This window comes from Pongo abelii, chromosome 12 (genome assembly GCF_028885655.2).
Source record: "Pongo abelii isolate AG06213 chromosome 12, NHGRI_mPonAbe1-v2.0_pri, whole genome shotgun sequence".
In the NCBI taxonomy this organism is placed as follows: domain Eukaryota; kingdom Metazoa; phylum Chordata; class Mammalia; order Primates; family Hominidae; genus Pongo; species Pongo abelii.
This window is the reverse complement of record NC_071997.2, coordinates 40,568,233-40,590,952: the sequence shown is the minus strand read 5'-3', so window position 1 is coordinate 40,590,952 and position 22,720 is coordinate 40,568,233. Positions and strand designations below refer to the sequence as shown.

The 22,720-nt window shown below is 38.5% G+C and overlaps 1 protein-coding gene across 2 annotated transcripts in view; it reads left to right on the top strand.

Annotated features, from left to right (window-relative positions):
• BUB1 (BUB1 mitotic checkpoint serine/threonine kinase) overlaps positions 1–14,994 on the top strand; it is a 40,243-nt gene extending 25,249 nt beyond the window's left edge. For both annotated transcript variants that reach the window (XM_002811765.3, XM_024242531.3), the window contains exons 18-25: positions 1,928–2,166; positions 3,339–3,482; positions 10,595–10,710; positions 11,024–11,185; positions 11,363–11,520; positions 11,622–11,793; positions 13,004–13,110; positions 14,671–14,994. In XM_002811765.3, the coding sequence (XP_002811811.2) occupies positions 1,928–2,166; positions 3,339–3,482; positions 10,595–10,710; positions 11,024–11,185; positions 11,363–11,520; positions 11,622–11,793; positions 13,004–13,110; positions 14,671–14,866 (1,294 nt within the window). In that variant the 3' untranslated portion in view covers positions 14,867–14,994. The remainder of the gene's footprint in view (positions 1–1,927; positions 2,167–3,338; positions 3,483–10,594; positions 10,711–11,023; positions 11,186–11,362; positions 11,521–11,621; positions 11,794–13,003; positions 13,111–14,670) is intronic.
• Positions 14,995–22,720: the final 7,726 nt, after the last annotated feature.

The following is a 22,720-nucleotide window of genomic DNA, read 5'->3' as shown; positions in this document are numbered from 1 at the left end:
TTTAGGTAGATACTGATTGGGGGTGTATGTGGAGATATGTGCAGTCAGTTCTCATTATTCACTATCATTCTATAGAGTCACCACAAACACTGAATTAGTGAATACTGAATATTCTTAAGGAGAATATAGACAGCATCCTGCAAGCCTCTAATAACAACATTTTGTTAAAAAACACCTTATTTATTATATATTGTCAATTCATTAACATTGAATTCATGTCCAGCAACACTGACTTACATCTAAATAAAGCTTATCTAATACACATATTTTCACAGATTTCTAGTGCTTAGGAACATTAGAGAGCACTTCAGCACTATACTTCGGGACCATTTTCAATACCAAAATCAAGAAAAAGCACAAAGACACAAAAATTGTGGCACTAAGTACAGCTCGAAAAGGATACTTGTTTGCAGTATGAGAGCTGGAACAGGAAGGCTGAGTGTCACCTTGTTCAACCTCAGCTCAGAACATGTATGTTAGGTGGCTCAATTTTTCATCACTCTGCATATGCGTAAATGACTGAAAAATCACTATGAGTATTGATTTGAAGCTTACAAATAAATTTTAGCATGCAGATGAATTCACAAATATGAAATCCATGAATAATAAGGATCAACTGTATAGTTTGTGTGTGTGTGTGTGTGTGTGTATGGATGTATATGTATACATATACATCCATATACAGTCATGCAGTTGCTTAACAACTGGGATACTTTCTGAGAAATGTGTCCTTAGGCAGTTTCATTGTTACATGAACATCAGAGTGTACTTACATGAACTTAGATGGTTTGATTAGTTTACTACACACCTAGGCTATATGGTATAACCTGTGGCTCATAGGCTACAAACATGTACAGCATGTTACTGTATTGAATACTATAGGCAATGGCAACAGAGTGGTGTAAGAATTTGTGTATGTAAACATAGAGAAGATATAGTAAAAATACAGTGTAAAAGATAAAAAATGGTGTTCTGTATAGGGCACTTCCCATGAATGGAGCTTGCAGGACTGAAGTTGCTCTGGGTGAGTCAGTGAGTGAGTGAGTGGTGAGTGAACGTGAGGGCCTAGGATATTACTGTGCACTGTTGTAGACTTTAGAAACACTATAGTTAGGCTACACTAAACTTATAAGAAAAATTTTTCTTCAGTAATAAATTAGCCTTAGCTTACTGTGACTTTTTTACTTTATAAACTTAAAAAGTTTTATCTTTTTGACTTTTGTAATAACACTTAGCTTAAAAAACAAACACATTGTACAACTATACAAAAATATTTTTTCTTTATATCATTCTATAAGCATTAAAAAAAAAACTTTTTTTTTACTTTTTTAACTTTTTTGTTAAAAACGACCACACAAACATACACATTAGCTGAGGCCTACACACCCAGGGTCAGGATCATCAGACATCATTAGGAGACCGGAGGTTTTCGGCTCCATTATGATCCTATGGGGCCACCATTGCATATGCTGTTCTCTGAGTTGTTGTTATGCAGCACATGACTATATATATGGAAGTGTACTGGAGTGTTGTATTGTGATTGACATTTTTCTGTTTGTTTCAATGTTATAAAAGCAGCCATTTTTGGAATAAAGTTAAATATTCAGTCTTGATGATAGTAGTGTCGCATAGATGCAGCTTGGAGAAATAAACCCACTCCTGACATTTCCTACTAAAGAATATCCCATGTATTACCTCACCTATTTATCTAATATAACCATATCTTGATTTTATTATTTCTGTTCATATTGTACTAGCTGTATATTTTCATAGATTTGTTTGTCTAAAAATGCTTTAATCAACTTTTAGTCTGTGAGGCTATTGTGAAATGTCATTTCTAGAATGAGAAGGGACTTTCATGTGACTGAATCCAACAGATTTCTAATCATGCGGTGTTTTGGTTTCTTTATTCCTTTCACACGTCCAGTCCAATTCAAGAGAAAAGCCCAGAACAGGCCTTCTCGTCTCACATGTATTCAGCATCCTTACTTCGTCTGAGCCAGCCTGCTGCAGGTGGGGTACTTACCTGTGAGGCAGAGTTGGGCGTTGAGGCTTGCAGACTCACAGACACTGATGCTGCCATTGCAGAAGATCCACCAGATGCTATTGCTGGGCTCCAAGCAGAATGGATGCAGATGAGTTCACTTGGGAATGTTGATGCTCCAAGTACGAACACTCACTCTTTGTTATGCCCTTGAATCAGGACAGGAGCATGGGGAAAGCTGTCCCATGAAGGAAACCCACAATGAGACTTGAATGTCACTGAGTAGAACAGATGTCAGTGAGTTCAGACAAAACTTGTATAATGCATCACAATGGAGTAACAGTAGCATACTTGAAGGGCAAATCAATTTTAATTTTAGAGGGTATCAAAATAACTACTGTTGGAAGAGGGAATTAGAATTTGACAGCCTACTACGTGCCAGGCATTTAATCTAATACTATTATATTTTACATTTTACAGAAGTAAACTGAGGCTCAAGGTTAAAGAGACATGCCCCCCCCCACCCCCTTGTTACACATAAACAGTCTGGCATAGTGGTTAAGAGCACAGAGCCTGGAGATGGACTGACTGTGTTCTAATCCTAGCTCCCTCACCTAAGTAGTCACGTGATCTTGACCAAGATCATTTCAATTTTCCGTATCCCTCTTTTCTGTAGTTGAGCTGATGCTAGTACCTACCTTAGAGGCTTATCGTAAGAACCAAGTAAATTAATAAAGCACTGAGAACAGTGTTCTGCATGTGCTTAGCGCTGAGTGAGTGTTAACCATGTTGGATTAGTATTTGATAACTGCCACTAATATAATTTTTGTAACATTCCAGGTTGGAGAGAAAGCTTTTTCTTTTAGAAATTATTTCTCTTTTGTGGACCCGAAGTATATCTCATATACGCAAATTGCACATAGGTAGTATAAGTTTTGTGGATATAAGTGGAAAAGCAATTAAATAATATGTGTCTATCTGAGCACATTAGAAGTAACTAATGTCCACATCTGCCCTTAAGACATGTATCCCTAATTGTGTTAAAGATAGAATCTAGCCATTCCAGTTGAGTGGAGCAAACGCACCTAGAGTTGATTCCCTTTGTCACAACTAAATATTGATCCAAATTTGTAGATCTAAAATGGCAAATAATAAACTGTGCAGACCTACCAATTTTGACTTTTAAAAATAGTTCTTTTTTATTTTGAATTAATGCTCTTAAAAGTATAAGGGTTTGAAAGCTTATTTAGTAAATATCTCTACTCACTTTGTCTATAATTTATTTGGTAAAGTTCTTGAGTACCCAATTCATGTTCCTTTTTTTTTTTTTTTTTTTTTTTCTCATTCCTTTAAGACTTCATTGTTGGGAACCCATGGGATGATAAGCTGATCTTCAAACTTTTATCTGGGCTTTCTAAACCCGTGAGTTCCTATCCAAATATTTTTGAATGGCAATGTAAACTTCCAGCCATCAAGCCCAAGACTGAATTTCAATTGGGTAAGAATTATTTGGATAATATAACTTTAAATTCTTGTTTCTCTATGAGAAGTTGATGGTAACGTGTGTGTGTGTGTGTGTGTGAGATTCTCCTATTTGCCCCCTAACCTCCAATAGGGAGTTGTATCTGTAATACTAAACTGAACATTTTGTTAAGCCATGATTGTAGGATTGTGCTTGCTGTTGGGACTATAACTCCTATAACTCATAGAGGGTAATTTGCCAATATCTATTAAAATTAAAAATGCATTTACTTTTAAACCCAGCTATCCACTTTTAAGGATTTCCTATAGATATTATTATATACTTCTATAGTAAAATACTATAGTAACATTGGCAACAGAACAAGAAAGCTCACTCTGTACTGATAGGGAATGAGCTGCAAAACATACCATACTGTTAAATGAAAAGGGCAGAGCCGTATGTATTATATGCCACAATTAAAACAGTTAGCTGTAGGTGGGAGTGGGAAACAATGGGAGCAAGACTTCACAATATTCCCTTTTAAGTTTTTTAATGAATAGACTTTATTTTTAAGAGAAGTTTTAAGCTTACAGAAAAATTCAGCATAAAGTACATATTCCTACCTCCCCATATATACACACACAGATTTTCCTGTTACTAACATCTTGCATGAGTGTGGTACATTTGTTAAAATTAAGCCAATGTTGATGCATTATTAATTGAAGTGCTAGTTTACATTAGGGTTCACTCTTTGGGTTGTATATTCTGCGGGGTTTGACGAATGTAGTACAATGACATGTATCCGTCATTACAGTATCATACAGAATCCTTTCCTCACCCTAAAAATCCCCTGTGCCTCACCTATTCATCCCTTCCTCCTTGTCCCCCAACCCCTGGCAACCACTGATTGTTTTGCTGTCTGTGTAGTTTTGCCTTTTCCATAATGTCATATAGTTGGAGTCATATAGTATATAGCCTTTTCAACTGGCATCTTTTACTTAGCAATATGCATTTAAGGTTCCCTTGTGTCATTTCATGATTCGATAGCTTTTTTTTTTTTTTATCACTGAATAATGTTTAGTGCATGAATGTACCACACAGTTAAACCTTTCCACTCACCTAATGAAAGAGATCTTGGTTACTTCCAAGTTTTGGCAATTATGAATGAAGTTGCTGTAAACATCTGTATGCAAGTTTTTGTGTGGACATAAGTTTTCAACTCATAATTTGGGTAGATACCAAGGAGTGTAATTGCAGGGTTATATGATGAGAGTATGGTTACTTTTGTAAGAAACTTCCAAAGTAGCTGTACCATTTAGCATTCCCACCAACAGTGAATGAGGGCTCCTGTTCCCCAGTCTTGCCCTCATTAGGTGGTTGTCAGCGTTTTGGGTTTGGCTACTGATAGGTGAACAGTGATATCTCAATCTTGTTTTAAGTTTCAATTCCCTGAAAACATATGGCGTTGAATATTTTTTCATATGCTTATTTGCCATCAGTATATCTTCAGTGAGATGTGTATCCGGATCTTTTGTCCATTTTCTAATTGGTTGGTTGGTTTCTTATCATTGCCTTGTTCCTGATCTTAGGGGGAAAGCATCTACATAGTTTATTACCTATAAGTATGATTTTAGCTGTAGGTTTTTTGTAAATGTTCTTTGTCAAGTTAAGAAAGTATCTCTCTATTCCTAGTTTGCTGAGGGTTTTTTTTAATCATAAGTGGGTGTTGGATTTTATTTATCGTGCTCCGTTCAATATTTTCTGCATTTATTGATATGATTATATGATTCTTTGTTGATGTGATGGATTTCATTAATTGAAATTAATTAAGTGTTGAACTAGCCTTGTATACCTGGGATAAATTGCACTTGGTTGTTATAGTGTATAATTCTTTTTATACATTGTTGGATTGGATTTACTTATAATTCTTTTTACACATTGTTGGATTAGATTTACCAATATTTTGCTGAAGATGTTTGTATCCATGTTCATGAGAGGTACTGGTCTATAGTATTCCTTTCTTGTAATATCTTTATCTGGTCTTGGTGTCAGGGCCCCTTAGAGCCCCTTAGAATGAGATAGGAAGTATTCCCTCTGCTTCTTTCATCTGCGAAAGATTGTTGAGAATGGATATAATTTGTTCCTCAAATGTTTGATAGAATTCACTAGTGAACCCATCTGAGCCTAGTGCTTCCCGTTTTGGAAGGTTATCAATTACTGATTCCATTTCTTTAACAGATATAGGACTGTTCAGATTATCTATTTCTCTTTTGTGGGCTTTGGTAGATTGCGTCTTTCAAGGAATTTGTTCATTTCATCTCAATTCTCATTTGTGGATACGGCATTCCACTATTGATTTCTACTGTAATGTTTATTTCTTTTATTCTGCTTACTTTAGTTTTAATTTGCTCTTTTTTCTAGTTTCTTAAGGTAGAATCTCATTGATTTTTAGATCTTCTTTTCTAATATATGTATTTAGTGCTACAAATTTTCCTTTACTGTGACCCACAAATTTTGGTAAATTGTATTTCCATTTTCATTTGGTTCAAAATATTTTAAAATTTCTCTTGAGACTTCTTTGACCAATGTGGTATTCAGAAGTATGTTTAATCTCCAAGTATCTGGGGGACTTTACAACTACCTTTCATACTGTATATGATTTCTGTTCTTTTAAATTTGGTAAAATGTTTTATGGCCCAGAATGTTGTCTATTTTGGTGAATATTCCATGTGAGCTTGAGAAGAATGTATATTCTGCTGTTATTCGATGAAGTATTCCATAAATGTCAATTAGATCCAATTGATTGATGCTACCATTCAGTTCAACCATGTTTTTACTGCTGATTTCTTACCTGCTTTATCTGCCCCTTCCCGTCCCTCCCTGTCCCGCCCCTCCCCTCCCCTCCCCTTCTTTTCTTTCTTTGTTGAAATAGGGTATCACTCTGTCATCCAGACTGGGGTGCAGTGGCACAATCTTGGCTCACTGCAACCTCAAAATCCTGGATTCAAGCAATCCTTTGGCCCCAGCTTCCTGAGTAGTTAGGACAACAATCATGTACCACAACATGCAGCTTTTTTTTTTTTGGTAGAGATAGGGTTCTCGCTATGTTGCCCAGGTCTCGAACTTCTGACCTCAATCAATCTTTCTGTCTTGGCCTCCCAAAGTGCTGGGATTACAGGTGTGAGCCACCACACCCAGTTGATCTTTTCCATTTCTGATGGAAGGGTGTTGAAGTCTCCAACTATAATAGTGAATTCATCTTTTTCTCCTTGTAGTTCTATTAGTTTTTGGTAACTTTTGACTCACATTTTGACTCTCTTGTTAGGCTTATACACATTATGTCTTCTTGGAGAATTAATCCCTTTAACATTATATAATGCAGGCCAGGCACAGTTACTCACACCTGTAATCCAGCACTTTGGGAGGCCAAGGCAATAGGATCAGCTGAGGCCAGGAGTTTGAGACAAGTCTGGACAATGCAGTGAGGCCTTGTCTCTACAAATATTTTTTTTTTTAAATTAACCAGGCACGGCAACACGTGCCTATAAGTCCCAGCTACTTGGGAGACTGAGGCTAGAGGATCACTTATGCACAGGAGTTCAGATTAGCCAGGGAACATAGCAAGACCTTGTCTTACACACACACACACACATACACACACACACACAACGCCATTTTCTATGCTGATAATTGTTTTGCTCTGAAGTCTGCTCTGTCAGAAATGAATACAGCTATTATTACATTTTCTTTTATTAGTGTTAGCATGGTATATCTTTTTCTATCCCTTTACTTTTTTTTTTTTTTTTTTTTTTTTGAGAAGGAGTCTCGCTCTATCACCCAGGCTGGAGTGTAGTGCCGTAGTACTGTGATCTTGGCTCACTGCAACCTCTGCCTCCCGGGTTCAAGTGATTCTTCTGTCTCAGCCTCCTGAGTAGCTGGGACTACAGGCACACACCACCACGCCCAGCTAATTTTTGTATTTTTTTTAGAGACAGGGTTTCCCCATATTGGTCAGGCTGGTCTCAAACTCCTGACCTCAGGTGATCCACCTTCCTTGGCCTCCCAAAGTGCTGAGATTACAAATGTGAGCCACCACGCCTGGCCTTATCCCTTTACTTTTCATCTGTCTTGGTATTTAAAGTATGTCTTTGTTTTGATTGGTATATTTAAACCACTGATATTTAAAGTGATTGTTGATATAATTGGATTGTCACTATATTTGTTTTCTATTCCTTGCCCTTGTTCTTTCTTTGTCTGCTACTCTCTTCTCTGATTTTGAGTTATTTCATAATTCCATTTTGTCTCCTCTCTCAGTGTATTAATTATACTTCTTTGAAAATTTTTTTAAGTGGTTACCTTAGTGTTTGCAATATACATCACAACTAATCTTTTTTGCTTCTGTAAGAAAATTTTTATTCTTCACATTTGAAGGATAATTTTACTGGATACAGAATTCTAGATTGGTGGATTCCAAATTTCTAAGTACTTTAGATATTTCACTCCACTCTCTTCTTGCTTGCATGGTTTCTGAGAAGTCCTGTGTAATTCTTATCTTTGCTCCTCTATAGGTAAGATGGTTTTATTTGTCTTGCTTCTTTCAATATTTTCTCTGTGTCTTTTTCTGCAGTTTGAATATGATATGCCTAGATGTTGATTTTTCAGTATTTATCCTGCTTGGTGCTCTCTAAGCTTCCTGGATCTGTGGTTTGGTGTCTGTCATTAATTTTGGAAAATTCTGTGCTATTATTACTTCAATTTTTTTTTTTTTTTTTTTTTTTGAGACGGAGTTTCGCTCTTTTTGCCTAGGCTACAGTGCAGTGGCACAATCTCAGTGCACTGCAACCTCCACCTCTGTGGTTTAAGCAATTCTACTGCCTCAGCCTCCCGAGTAGCTGGGACCACAGATGCCTGCCATCATACCCGGCTAATTTTTTGTATTTTTAGTAGAGATGGGGTTTCATCATGTTGGCCTTGAACTCCTGATCTCAAGTGATCCGCCCATCATGGCCTCCCAAAGTGCTGGGATTACAGGCGTGAGCCACTGCGCCCGGCCTCAGATATTTTTGTCTGTTCCTTTCTCCCTTCTTCCTTCTGGTATTCCCATTCTACATCTGTTATACATTTTGTAGTTGTCCCACATTCCTTAAATATTCTATCTATTTCTTTCTTTTTTTTTTTTTTTTTTTTTGCATTTCAGTTTTGGAAGTTTTTATTGGCCTATCTTCAAGCTCACTGATTCTTTTCCCTGCCATGTATAGTCTATTGGTGAGTCAATCAAAGGCATTCTTTATTTCTATTACAGTGGGTTTTTATTTCTAGCACCTTTTTTGCTTCTCAGTTTCTCTCTGCCTGTATTACCCATTTCTTCTTGCACACTGTCTACTTTTTTCATTAGAACCCTTAGCATGTCGATTAGAATTAAAAAAAAAAAAATTTCTAGTGTGGGCCTGGCATGGTAGCTCATTCCTGTAATCCCACCACTTTGGGAGGCTGAGGTAGGATGATCACTTGAGGCCAGGAGTTCAAGACTAGCCTGGGCAACATAGTGAGACTCTGTCTCTGCAAAAAGTTAAAAGATTAGCAAGGCTTGATGGTGTGCACCTATAGTCCTAGCTACATGGGAGGCTGAGGCAGGAAGATCACCTGAGCCCAGGAGTTTGAGGCTGTAGTGAGCTATGTTCATGCTACTGCACTCTAGCCTGGGTGACAGAGTGAGAACCTATCTCTAAAAACACAAACAACAAAATCCTAGTCTGATAATTCTAAAATCTCTGCCACATGTGTGTCTGTTTCTGATGTTTACTCTGGCTCTTCAGGCTGTGATTTTTGTCTTTTACTATGCCTTGTGAGTTTTTGTTAAGAGCCAGACCTAATATATGAGCTAAAAGGAAATGGGATTAAATAGACCTTTAGTGTGAGCTTTCATGCTTAATCTGCCTATGGGTTAGGCTGTGTTTACTGTTTGCTGTCACTACATAAGAGGCTATAATTGCCCTTTGTGTCCTTATTTTTATTTCCCCTGTTGTCTTTGGGTTTCCCTAGGGACTTTTTAAATAAGGTCTGAGATGTGCAGTTCTTTACATTATAACTCCCCCAGTACTGGTTCCAGCAGTGGTTTCTGTTCCTGGGCTTCTACTTTGGCAAGCTGCGATTCTCTGTGTCCACTTGTCTGTCTCTCTAATTTTGGAGGAAGCAGATTGTCCTTTGACCTCAGTTCTCTAATGGATCTCAGAAGTGGTGTTGATTTTCAGCCATTTGGCTTACTCTAAGGGTGGAGTGATGACTTCAAGCTCCTCATATGCTGGACCAGGAACAAGAAATCTACTACTTTACATCTGATTTTGAACATGTGAATTCTTGTTTTTAATTTAATTTAAAAATCTGCGAGTACAGTCTAGGTGTGTTAGCTCACTCCTGTAATCCCAACACTTTGGGAGGCCAAGGCAGGAGGATCACTTGAAGCCAGGAATTTGAGACAAGCCTGGGCAACATGCTGAGACCCCATCTCTACAAAAAATTTAAGAATTAGCTGGGCATGGTGGTGCACGCCTGTGGTCCTGGCTTCTCAGGAGCCGAGGTGGGAGGATCACTTGGGCCCAGGATGTCAAAGCTGGAGTGAGCTTGACCTTGCCACAGCAACCCAGACTGGGCAACAGCAAGACCCTGTCTCTAAAGAATAAACAAAAAACTACTACAACTTCACCTCTGTGGTCTTTCCCTCAAAATCCAATAACTCCAAAGTAACCACAAGAAACGTATCAAACAAACCCAATTTGAGGGCCATCCTACAACATACCTGACTAGTACTCTTTGGAACTGTCAAGGTCATCAAAAACAAGGAACATTTGAGAAACTGTCACAGCCCAGAAGAGGCTAAGTGGACATGATGACTAAACATAAAGTATCCTAGAACATATGCAAAAACTAGTGAAATGTGAGTAAGATGTAGAGCTTAGTTAATAGGAGCATACTACTTTGGTTGATTGATTATTTGTGATAAATATACCATGGTTATATAAGAGTTAACAATTGCAGACAGTGGATGCGAAGTATACAGAAAACTCTATGTCTTTGTAACTTCTTTGTAAATTGAAAACTATTTAAAATAAAAGGCTTACATAAATTAAAATTTTCAATTATCTTCTAAGGTTCTAAGCTGGTCTATGTCCATCACCTTCTTGGAGAAGGAGCCTTTGCCCAGGTGTACGAAGCTACCCAGGGAGATCTGAATGATGCTAAAAATAAACAGAAATTTGTTTTAAAGGTAAATGACCTGAGTTGTCTTTTGTATGATATAGAAATGAATTTTAGAACTTGAGTTTGCCAATAAATTTTTTTTCTTTAAGATAGTGGTGTTTTTATTTGTCTATAGTTGGCAATAAAAAAACAAAAACTACAGAGGATTTAGAATTTTTTTCCCACTAAAATTGTCTTGCAGCAAGCCCCACATTGCAGCAACAGTTCATAGCTTGTCATCACTGTCAACACCACATCTTTTATTGGGATAGAGGTTGCTTTATTGCTATCATTTTTCAGAATATGAGACTGGATATGAATTTCACATACCTGATTTGCAGGTCCAGAAGCCTGCCAACCCCTGGGAATTCTACATTGGGACCCAGTTGATGGAAAGACTAAAGCCATCTATGCAGCACATGTTTATGAAGTTCTATTCTGCCCACTTATTCCAGAATGGCAGTGTATTAGTAGGAGAGCTCTACAGCTATGGAACATTATTAGTAAGTATTCATTTTTATGATGAGCACATGAATTTAAAATGCGTTTTTGACTTGTACCTTGCATGTACTTTTGTGGTTGGGGCTTTTGTGGAGTGGTGGGCAGGGGCAAAGCTCTCAATTTGAAATTTTATTAATCTTGTGCAACTAACTCAGGATTCCACTTTCCATTGTTCCTAGAATGCCATTAACCTCTATAAAAATACCCCTGAAAAAGTGATGCCTCAAGGTCTCGTCATCTCTTTTGCTATGAGAATGCTTTACATGATTGAGCAAGTGCATGACTGTGAAATCATTCATGGAGACATTAAGCCAGACAATTTCATACTTGGAAACGGGCAAGTGTTATGCTTTTAACAGGGTTCTTCTCTTCCTATTTCCATAGCAGCCTTTCATCATTTGTGCTCATGCAGCCTGGCCTTGTTTGTGTTTAATATAGATTTTTGGAACAGGATGATGAAGATGATTTATCTGCTGGCTTGGCACTGATTGACCTGGGTCAGAGTATAGATATGAAACTTTTTCCAAAAGGAACTGTATTCACAGCAAAGTGTGAAACATCTGGTTTTCAGTGTGTTGAGATGCTCAGCAACAAACCATGGAACTACCAGGTATAAAACTAAAGTGAGGGACTTGGAAATATTTTTCTGTGTTGCGCTTATCAGATTTTCAAAATGAATTTGGGGATCTAGGTAGTTTGAGGTGGTCTTTTGAGGAGCAGTTGAAGGAGAGATGAGCCTAAGGCCAACATGGCAGGGATAGAATTCTATTCCTGAAAAATACTCTGCTTTCTTATTAGTCCATTATAGATCCTGTTATCAGGAAAGAGGAGCAGGTATATTCTGTGAGTTTGATCATAGGGAAGAGTATTTAATGATTAGTGAACCCTTCAGAAAGGAAGTCATGCAGCAAAGAGACAGCTTGGTTTATTGAGATCAAGGTAGGCCAGCCCGATTTCCTAAATCAGGGATAACAGGGAGACCCACATGCCCACTCCAGGCAGAGTTGAGCACATGTTGGATATACCTGGGATGCTCTCAGGCAGGATGGTGGGTTTGACTGTAATAGATGGTACAGCCAGATTCCCAACTGGCCAGATCAAGAAATGGATCATTATTATTCTAATGGAAGATTGCTGAATTTTCAACCAACTAGAATATTAGATGACCAGGGAGGAGAATGCTAATTGGGATAAATGAAAAGTTTTGAACCTGGGTTAACAAAACCAACTGCTAAGTTCCCTGGTGAGAGCTATGTCTTTCCAGGAGCCCATGGTAAAAGGGGCAAAGATTTGGTGGGGGTGGGGAGGGGTCTTGTTTCTAGTATGTTGTCACTGCTAGTGAGGCCTCAGGAGATGGTCATCGTCTATCCTGTGGATGTGGATGGGGCTGGAGTGTTCTTTTCAGTTATGAACATATCACACAACAAGAGGCCATGGGGGCGATTTAGAGAACTACAACCAGAGTCCCAGGGGAGTGAGCTGGGAGGACTTCCAAGCTGTCTATGTGGAAGAGGGCTTAGAGTGTTGTGTTTGTCTTCTGTGTGACAGAATGAAGGACTTGAGAGGGACATGGTAGCTCAGGAGGGCAGAGTTTTTCAAGAGACTACTGTAGGAGGTGGAGGGTAGTCTGCTGTCCGTGGAAGCCTGTGGCAAAGCCTAGATATTCAGTAAGACATGTTAGTGCGGCGATTGAACAAATGCCTTCCAAAATGTTTTAAAAGTAAAATCCTGTGAGTATTTAACTTGCTGCCTAAGTTAGGCATCTTGATACAGTCATGTGTAAATTACTATTTAAGTAATATATACCTCTATCTTCATAGATCGATTACTTTGGGGTTGCTGCAACAGTATATTGCATGCTCTTTGGCACTTACATGAAAGTGAAAAATGAAGGAGGAGAGTGTAAGCCTGAAGGTCTTTTTAGAAGGTGGGTATTAGCGTTGGTGCTGTAGTGAAAAGAGAATAACTATAGTAGAATGTTGGGTTCCATCTGACAAAAAAAAAAAAAAAAAAGATCTCTGCCACCGCATGGAAATCCTATGCCTTGGGCAGTATGGTGACAGGACAGTCCTGGGCACTGGGCACAGGGAGCAAGCTGCATAGCTTTACCACTTCTCTCTCCTCACTGGGGCAGCTGATGTCCTCACTGAAAGCTCCTGGCCAAATGGTTGACATCCTATACACACGCAAATGTTTCCACCCCTAATCACCTAATGTCACTGGCCCTCAGGTTTTCACTTGTTTTTTCTTTTTTTTGGTCTGTGGAAATATTGATCCTATTTTTGTCAGATATTTGTAAGAAGTGAAGGAAATAGTATATGTGAAAGTGCTTCATAAATTATAAAGTAATATGAGTAGCTCTCTCTCACAGGACAGTCCTAGCCCTGTGTTACTTGAGCTTCTCAAAGATTTTTTTTTTTTTAATCTATAAATCACAGTGAAAATTCATGATTAGGCAAGAGCTCTTCCTGTCAACATGGATGGCTCTCAAAACACAATGTGTGAACAAACTGTTGGAATGCTTTGTTGAAGCTGAGTATTTGGTACCTGCATATTCATTATATCACTTATACTTTCTTTTTTGAGGCATAAAAACATATGCAGAAAAGTACACTCATCTTAAGTGTACAGCCTAATGGACTTTTACATATGTTTATATCTTCTTGAGAAAATGTAGAGTAAGAACCTCATCTGTGAACCTCATCTCCCCTAGCCCCCACAAAAAAAAAGAGAAATGGCAATAATTTTATGAAATGTCATATACTGTACATAAGTAAGGTTAGGTTCAGGCCCTGGAGGAAAGCTTATAACAACTATTCTTTATTCTGCATAATGAGCCCTCATGTTTAGTAAATACTTTATTCCATCTTTGGCTCAAAATTGAAGGACCAGATAGTTTGATCTCTGACCACCAGTGTGAAGAAGAGCTGGAAGTTAACCCTCAGCAGGCCTGATGGCATTTCCTCTCTGGAGCACAATTCCTTTGCGTTCTACTTTCTCTCCAATGCCTTATCTCCATGTACTGGAGTTTCTGCGGTTAATTTTAACAATTATAGTAGTTGGAACTCTGAACTCTGAGCTCTCTCCTGGGCAGTCCAGCCTGTCTACCTGGTCCTGGTGCATATGCAATTAGGCTTGACAGAAGCAATTGTCCAGATTATCCAATTCTGGCAGTATTATATGTACAGCTAGCCAGAAGCAGATAGTTTATTTAAAGGGAGAGAGAGAAAATTTTTTGACTTGCAGTATTGCTAAAAGATTACTTATCTTATTTTTTGGAACAAGATGTATAAGACAGTTAATTGGGTCTTTAATCTCTCTCATGTATAATAGATATAGTGTTTCCATACTTGCTGCATTGTATTGTGTTTAGGTGAGAGTTGTTATACTAAACTGTCCAAGCTTGTGGAAGTCAGATGCAGGGGTGGGGTTATCCTGCATATTGAAGGCTACATTTTAGCCATTATTTATGCTTTGCCTTTTTCAGGCTTCCTCATTTGGATATGTGGAATGAATTTTTTCACGTTATGTTGAATATTCCAGATTGTCATCATCTTCCATCTTTGGATTTGTTAAGGCAAAAGCTGAAGAAAGTATTTCAACAACACTATACTAACAAGATTAGGGCCCTACGTAATAGGCTAATTGTACTGCTCTTAGAATGTAAGCGTTCACGAAAATAAAATTTGGATATAGACAGTCCTTAAAAATCACACTGTAAATATGAATCTGCTCACTTTAAACCTTGATTTTTTTCATTGTTTATGTAAATGTTTGTTAAAAATAAATCCCAAAGAATATTTCCATGTGACTTAGTTGTTATAAATATTTCAACAAAATATACAACCCCATAAGGTCCCTATGTAGCAGGCTGATTGGGCTGCTTCTGGGATGCAAGCATTTGTGAGAATAATTCAGACATGAGCATTCTCTAGAAATCACTTTTTAAACACTGACCTGTTTAAGTCAAAAAAGGGCCAAGACAGCTATTTTCCAAATTTGAAGTTTGGTGTCTGTGTAAACACACACACACACACACACCCACACACACACACTTCCCTAACATTTCCAAGGGACTTCAAGTTTTTATGAATAAAGCTTGCCTGTCCTTTATTGTATCTGTTCTTCACTGCTCTCTACGAAATACAAATCCTAAGCCTGTTTATTTTTTAAAAGTACCAAAGAAAAATCTCAGATCTTAAAGTCTTTCTTATAAGCTATATAGATCATTAATTAACCATCTCTAAAATTATAGCAGACAACTTGGCATTTGTTGACTTTCAGAGCTGGAAGGGCCTTCTAGCCTGGACTGACCTTCCTTCCTCCATCCCTCCTTCCCTTGTTCCCTTAGTATTACAATGAAAACAAATCCCAGGTTATGCACAATTCAGGACAGAGTGAATTGCTTCCTCCTACCTTTATCAGCCATCGTGTTGCCCATTCCAGAGGCAATCACACCCCATTTTTTATGAATCTTTCCAAAAAGAATGGAATCCATATTTCTATATACTGTATTATTGAAGCAACTAGCATAATTCTGCTTTTTTTAACTTAATGTGTGGCAACAGAGAATATAACTACATATGGAATGACCTCATGCTTTTTAACAGTCGCATATTAGTTGGTTATGTGATATATCTGTCATATAAATGCCTAGAAGTGAAATTCCTGGGTCAAAGATGAGTGCGTTTAAAATTTTGTATTAATATCTGCAAATAGCCTCCCATGGGAGTTGTGTCAGACATCTATAAGCGTCTTTGTTCTCCATACTCTCATTAGGACAGATCAGGCTCTCTTTGACTTTTGCCAATCTGATTGATGAAAAAATGTCTTTTTTTAAAAAATTATACTTTAAGTTCTAGGGTACATGTGCACAATGTGCAGGTTTGTTACATATGTATACATGTGCCATGTTGGTGTGCTGCACCTGTTAACTCGTCATTTACATTAGGTATGTCTCCTAATGCTATCCCTCCCCCCTCTCCCCACCCCACAGCAGGCCCCAGTGTGTGATATTTCCCACCCTGTGTCCAAGTGTTCTCATTGTTCAATTTCCATCTATGACTGAGAACATGCAGTGTTTGGTTTTCTGTCCTTGCGATAGTTTGCTCAGAATGATGGTTTCCAGCTCATCCATGTCCCTGCAAAGGACATGAACTCATCCCTTTTTATGGCTCCACAGTATTCCATGGTGTATATGTGCCACATTTTCTTAATCCAGTCTATCATTGATGGACATTTGGCTTGGTTCCAAGTCTCTGCTATTGTGAATAGTGCCACAGTAAACATACGTGTGCGTGTGTCTTTATAGCAGCATGATTTATAATCCTTTGGGTATACAGCCAGTAATGGGACGGCTGGGTCAAATGGTATTTCTAGTTCTAGATCCTTGAGAAATCGCCACACTGTCTTCTGCAATGGTTGAACTAGTTTACAGTCCCACCAACAGTGTAAAAGTGTTCCTATTTCTTCACATCCTCTCCAGCACCTGTTGTTTCCTGACTTTTTAATGATCGCCATTCTAACTGGTGTGAGATGGTATCTCACTGTGGTTTTAATTTGCATTTCTCTGATGGACAGTGATGAGCATTTTTTCATGTGTCTGTTGGCTGCATAAATATCTTCTTTTGAGAAGTGTCTGTTCATATCCTTCACCCACTTTTTGATGGGGTTGTTTGATTTTTTTTCTTTGTAAATTTGTTTAAGTTCTTTGTAGATTCTGGATATTAGCCTTTGTCAGATGAGTAGATTGCAAAATTTTTCTCCCATTCTGTAGGTTGCCTGTTTACTCTGATGGTAGTTTCTTTTGCTGTGCAGAAGCTCTTTAGTTTAATTAGATCCCATTTGTCAATTTTGGCTTTTGTTGCCATTGCTTTTGGTGTTTTAGACATGAAGTCCTTGCCCATGCCTGTGTCCTGAATGGTATTGCCTAGGTTTTCTAGGGTTTTATGGTTTTAGGTCTAACATTTAAATCTGTAATCCATCTTGAATTTTTGTATAAGGTGTAAGGAAGGGATCAAGTTTCAGCTTTCTACATATGGCTAGCCAGTTTGCCCAGCACCATTTATTAAATAGGGAATCCTTTCCCCATTTCTTGTTTTTGTCTTTATAGTCTTAATTTGCATTTCTGTCATGAATTAGGCCAAATATACTTTGTAAGAGCTATATGTGTTTTCCTTGCCTGTGAACTCTACCCTTTGTCCATTTTTCATTTGGATTGTTCTTTTTCTTGCCCCCGATGCAGACAGTGATGCCCCGGCTAGCACCCCAACCCACTCCCCACCGCGGGCAGTGCAGCCCCGGATAGTGCACCTACCCCACAGCCTTTCTACCACTCTGGCCGTGCTGCAGTCTCCGTCGTTGTCACCACCAACCACAGCGAGGCGAGCCACGGTGCCACACCCAGCTAATTTTTGTATTTTTAGTGGAGACAGAGTTTCACTATGTTGGCCAGGCTGGTCTCAAACTCCTGACTTTGTGATCCGCCCGCCTCAGCCGCCCAAAGTGCTGGGATTACAGGCATGAGCCACCACGCCCAGCCGAGAGATTTTTAAAAGAATCTTTGCTAAATATTTATAAAGGCTCTTTCTGGATGGTAACATTTAAGGTGAGTTTAAATTCATATTGTTGTTTGAATTTCTATAATGTATGCATCATTTCTACAGAAATATAGCGATGGCATTTTGCTACAAAGTGAAAAAACCTTGTTCAATGGGAAGGATGGGTGAAAATCAAAAGGTATTAGAAAAGGAATAAATGTAATTAGGGCTGCCCAGCAACAGAACACAGCAGTCTGCTTTACAAAGGTTGATCCACTGGCTTTGGAAGTATCCCGGCAGAAGAGGATGAAGGGCTGTCTCTGCAGAGATTTCACCCTGTGCCTCCAGCCCTGAGTCCATGCATCTGAAGCCATGACTGTGCTGCAGTTGGCTACTGTCCAGCGACATTTGGGAGGCACTGGTCTCATTAGAGCTTTTCACTCAAAGCCAACTGGAGGAGGGGTTATTTCTGGAAATGATTCCTAGGCACGTCTGTTGTCTTTGCTGACGTGTAGATTCTTGTTAGCCTCACAGAGGCTGTTCCCTTTAATTTGGGTGTTCTATCAACCTTCCCACCTTTTGCCTCAAGTGTTCCTGGCCTTAATTTAGGCTAAATTCACTTCTGTTTATATGGTTCTTCTGCAATTTCTGCAGACATTCCAGCTTTAATTCCGTTTTATCTTTCTAGGGCCATCTGTTCAGGTTATTTGAATCTCTCCATTTGTGGGATGAGTGTCCAAAATAAACTCCACAATCCTTTGTCTGGTCATTGGAGGTATTTATCAGAGTGACACTCAGAAGCATGGTATAAAGAGGAAATATGCATTTGTCAAATGAAAAATTAAAATGTAAAAAAATGTTTAAAAGGGAAAAACAGAATGAGAAGGGCAGGGACCAGATTATACTTTTGTCAACTGGGACAAACATTGCAGTTTTAGCCAAATATTTGCCATCTTTGTAGTGGAAGACTTTGACATTAAGTTCTAAATTATACTTTTATTTATAAATACCTGTAGCTTAATAAGATGGCTTCTGTTAGTATCTCAGGCCATCTGTTGAAGGTTTACTGAATCCTTCCAAGGCATGTGAATCAGTGCTCCTCAGCAAAGCAGTGACAAACCTGCTTTTCCCTGGTTTCCCCAACTGTGTAAAACCTTATTAAAGAATTCCTGAACAATATAAAGTTCCCTCAGCAAGACGGAACTTCCCAAGCTCTTGGCCCAGGAGACAATGTGGATTATAGAAAGATTGTAGGTGTGAGTGGAGTGGGAAGTTATTGAAGTAATAAGATTTTTAGGCTGGGTGCAATGGCTCATGCCTGTAATCCCAGCACTTTGGGAGGCTGAGGCAGGTGGATCACCTGAGGTCAGGAGTTTGAGACCACCCTGGCCAACATGGTGAAACCTCGTCTCTACTAAAAATACAAAAAGTAGTCAGGCATAGTGGCATGTGCCTGTAATCCCAGCTACTGGGGAGGCTGAGGCAGGAGAATCCCTTGAACCAGGGAGGTGGAGGTTGCAGTGAGCCAAGATTGCGCCACTATACTCCCGCCTGGGCGACATGACCAAACTCCTTCCCCCAGCTGCCAAAAAAGAAAAAATTTTCTTTTAGGCAAGGAAACAAATCATAAAAACAAGATTGGGAAACAGAAGTATGATGCTGCTATTGGTAAACTTTGATGAAACAAAATTTTAAAACAATAAAGGATATTGAGATTTAGAACAAAGTTTACGACAAAAGTGTAAAAAATACATTATTTTTCAGAATACATAAATAACTTATAAATCATCAACAAAAGATGATAATCGATTAAAACATCATCAGAGGAAATGACTAGATATTTTTTCAAAGAATATAGACAAATGGCCAGTAACCACATGAAAAGATGCTCAACATCATTCCTGCACATTTTATGAATGACAACTTTTAAAGTAGCTAATGAACTCTGGTGGAAATAAGCGTGCCCAGTTTTGGGTGCATCAGCCTGGATTTGGACTGCTGATTGCCTGGCCCAGCAGTGTTTCCACTTTGCAAGAGAAAGAGGAAGCTGTACTCTTGTGCCTGCAGGAAGGAAGAGTGGGGCCTCCACTGGCCTGCTGAAAGAAGATTAATCAGACCAGATTTTTCATCCCCTCTTGTGGGATATCTCACCACTATTTGCCTTTGGTGTTTGGCCTTCCAAACTGCATATCTACATTCTGACATTTTGTGCCCTTTATTGCAGAAACACGGAGCAGATCCTTTAAATCCACTTTCCTCACCCCTTTCCAGTACACACTACTCACTAAGGCAGTCTGATATTCAATGCAGCTGTCCCCAGAGAGGGGCAGATCTGCTCTCTTGACTTTTTATTAAGTCATGGTCAGGGCAAAAGGGGTGAGAGATAATGTAAATCTATTCTGAAAAATTTTGAAAATGCAGGATTTCACCTTGACCATTTCCCTGGGCTTAATGTGTCTCTCCCTACAGTAATCCCATGTCAGTTTGGCTGAAAGGTGACTTAAGGACTTTGGACTTATCTCTGTTTAAGTTGTAAGTAAATGTTCTCCTCTGAAATGGCATCTGCTTCTCTTGCACCCTATCTTTGTGGACAAAAGTTCTTGGTTAGTGTCGAGGATGACTGGAAGTTAAAATTTATCAAAGCTTAGGTACACATATATATATGGTGCCAATTTGCAGTAGGGAGAAATGTAAAAAAAAATTTTAAGGTGCAGTATTAAATCATAACTGCCTAAAATTAGCTCTAGTACATAATGTGCTACTGGAATAATTTTGTAGCCACTTGCTGTTGCTATTGCAGTGAGCTCAAGTGTTATATCACTTAAAGTGCTGTATGATGCTAATCTCCAGATGGAACAATCTGTCTCTCCAGAAAACTGCATTTTGCAGTAAAAAGTGATCTCTCATGGTTCTCGTGTATTGTTCATTGTTACTAGCACAATAATGTGAACCCTGACACCATGGAAGCCATACAAAGGGCTACTAGTGATGCTGGAAGTACTACAAATATATTCTCTTTCTTAATGGCTTTAATAACATTTCCCTAGCTTACTTTAACAGTCTAGAATTCATAGAACATAAACATATGTGTTAATTGACTGTTTATGTTATAGGTAAGGTTTCTGGTCAACAGCCAGCTATCAGTAGTTACATTTTTGTGAAGTCTAAAATTATATGTGGATTATCAACTGTGGAGAGGTGTCAGTGTCCCTAGTCCCTGCATTAAGGATCAACTGTACTAAAGGGAACAACTAGAATAAACACTGTGAAACTGGATTAGAATTGAAAGTATTGGTGAGAACCCATGGCTTTCAACATATTTTAATAGAGAAATATAGGTGAATGTATGCGTGTTTATGTATACCCATGTATTCCCTGCTCTGTTCACTGAGGAAGCCTGTGAGCAATGAAAACCCCTGCAGCCATACACTCACCTATCACAGTGAGCACCCAAGACCTTGGTTTTTAGATATTATTCTCTCCTCAGAAGAAATCAGGTTTTCTAAGAAAAATGGCTGATTTCAGGCCTGAAGCACAGAAAATATAAGCTTGGAGCATATTGTTGTACCAGAAAGTAAAGTGCTCAAGGAGTAATGGGGACAGGCCACAAAGATGTGAAGCTAGCTTGAAATGGCTGCCATTGGCCAAATCTGGGAGCACCTGAGCACCACAATCACAAGACAAGACTTCTCTTTTCCTATTTGTTTGTTGGTTTTGTTTTAATAATTTATCCATGCAGAACAAATGAAAGAATACAAGAATCATCATCTGGAAATCATCATCATAATTATTGCAAGTAAGACTAATCAGTGAAATGCTACTCTAGTGGGTGAAATTCTGAGGAGTAGCCAGATATTTACAGAGCTTCCAAGTATCTTCACATGGATAGTAGGAAATACAAAGGGTAAATAATAACTTTACCATGGACAAACCTGGCAGATTCTCCTTAACTAAATAATCAAAGTCAACACTGGCCAGTAATGGAACCAAGTGAAATCATATGCCTCCAGACATGCTGCATTGGGAAGAACTCAGCCTCACTTGTGCAACATTCCTGCCCAAATGGCATAACCTAAATCTAAGTATGAGGAAACATCATATGAACCCAAATTGAGAGAAAATCTACAAAATAACTGGCCTACACTTTTCAAAAACATAAATGCCATGAAAATCAAAGACTAAGGAACTGTCTCAGATTAAAAAAGACTAAAGAAACAGGACAGTTGAACACAACACACCATGGATTGTGAAAATCCACCCACTTGGATTTTCTTTGACTACAAAAGATATTATGGAGACAGTTGGCATCTCTGAATAAGGTTTGTAGATGATTAGATATTAATATTAGCCAAATTTGGCCAGGGGCAGTGGCTCACGCCTGTAATCTCAGCACTTTGGGAGGCCAAGGTGGGCGGATCACGAGGTCAGGAGATCAAGACCTTCATGGCTAACACGGTGAAACCCCGTCTCTACTAAAAATACAAAATATTAGCCGGGCGTGGTGGCGGGCACCTGTAGTCCCAGCTACTTGGGAGGCTTAGGCAGGAGAATGGCATGAACCCAGGAGGCGGAGCTTGCAGTGAGCCGAGATCACGCCACTGCACTCCAGCCTGGGCGACAGAGCAAGATTCCATCTTAGAAAAAAAAAAAAAAAAGAAAATTCCTTCTTTTTAGGAAAAACACTAAAATATTAGAAGTAAAGAGGAATTGGATCCCCAACTTACAAACAGTTCAGGAAAAAAGTCTATGTTATATACCTACATTTATATTTATCTAGAAAGAGAAAAGGAGAAAGAATAAAGCAAATGTATGTAGTCAAATGTTAGCATTTGGTAAACTGTATCCAAGAATTCTTTGTACTACTTTTTTTTTCTGTAAGTCTGGAATTATAAATTAAAACATATCTAAAAAGAAAAATCAATTTTAAAAAATTTTAACAAATTATAACCTTTGAAATGAAACATGAATCCGTATTGATACAAATAAACAAATTGAAAG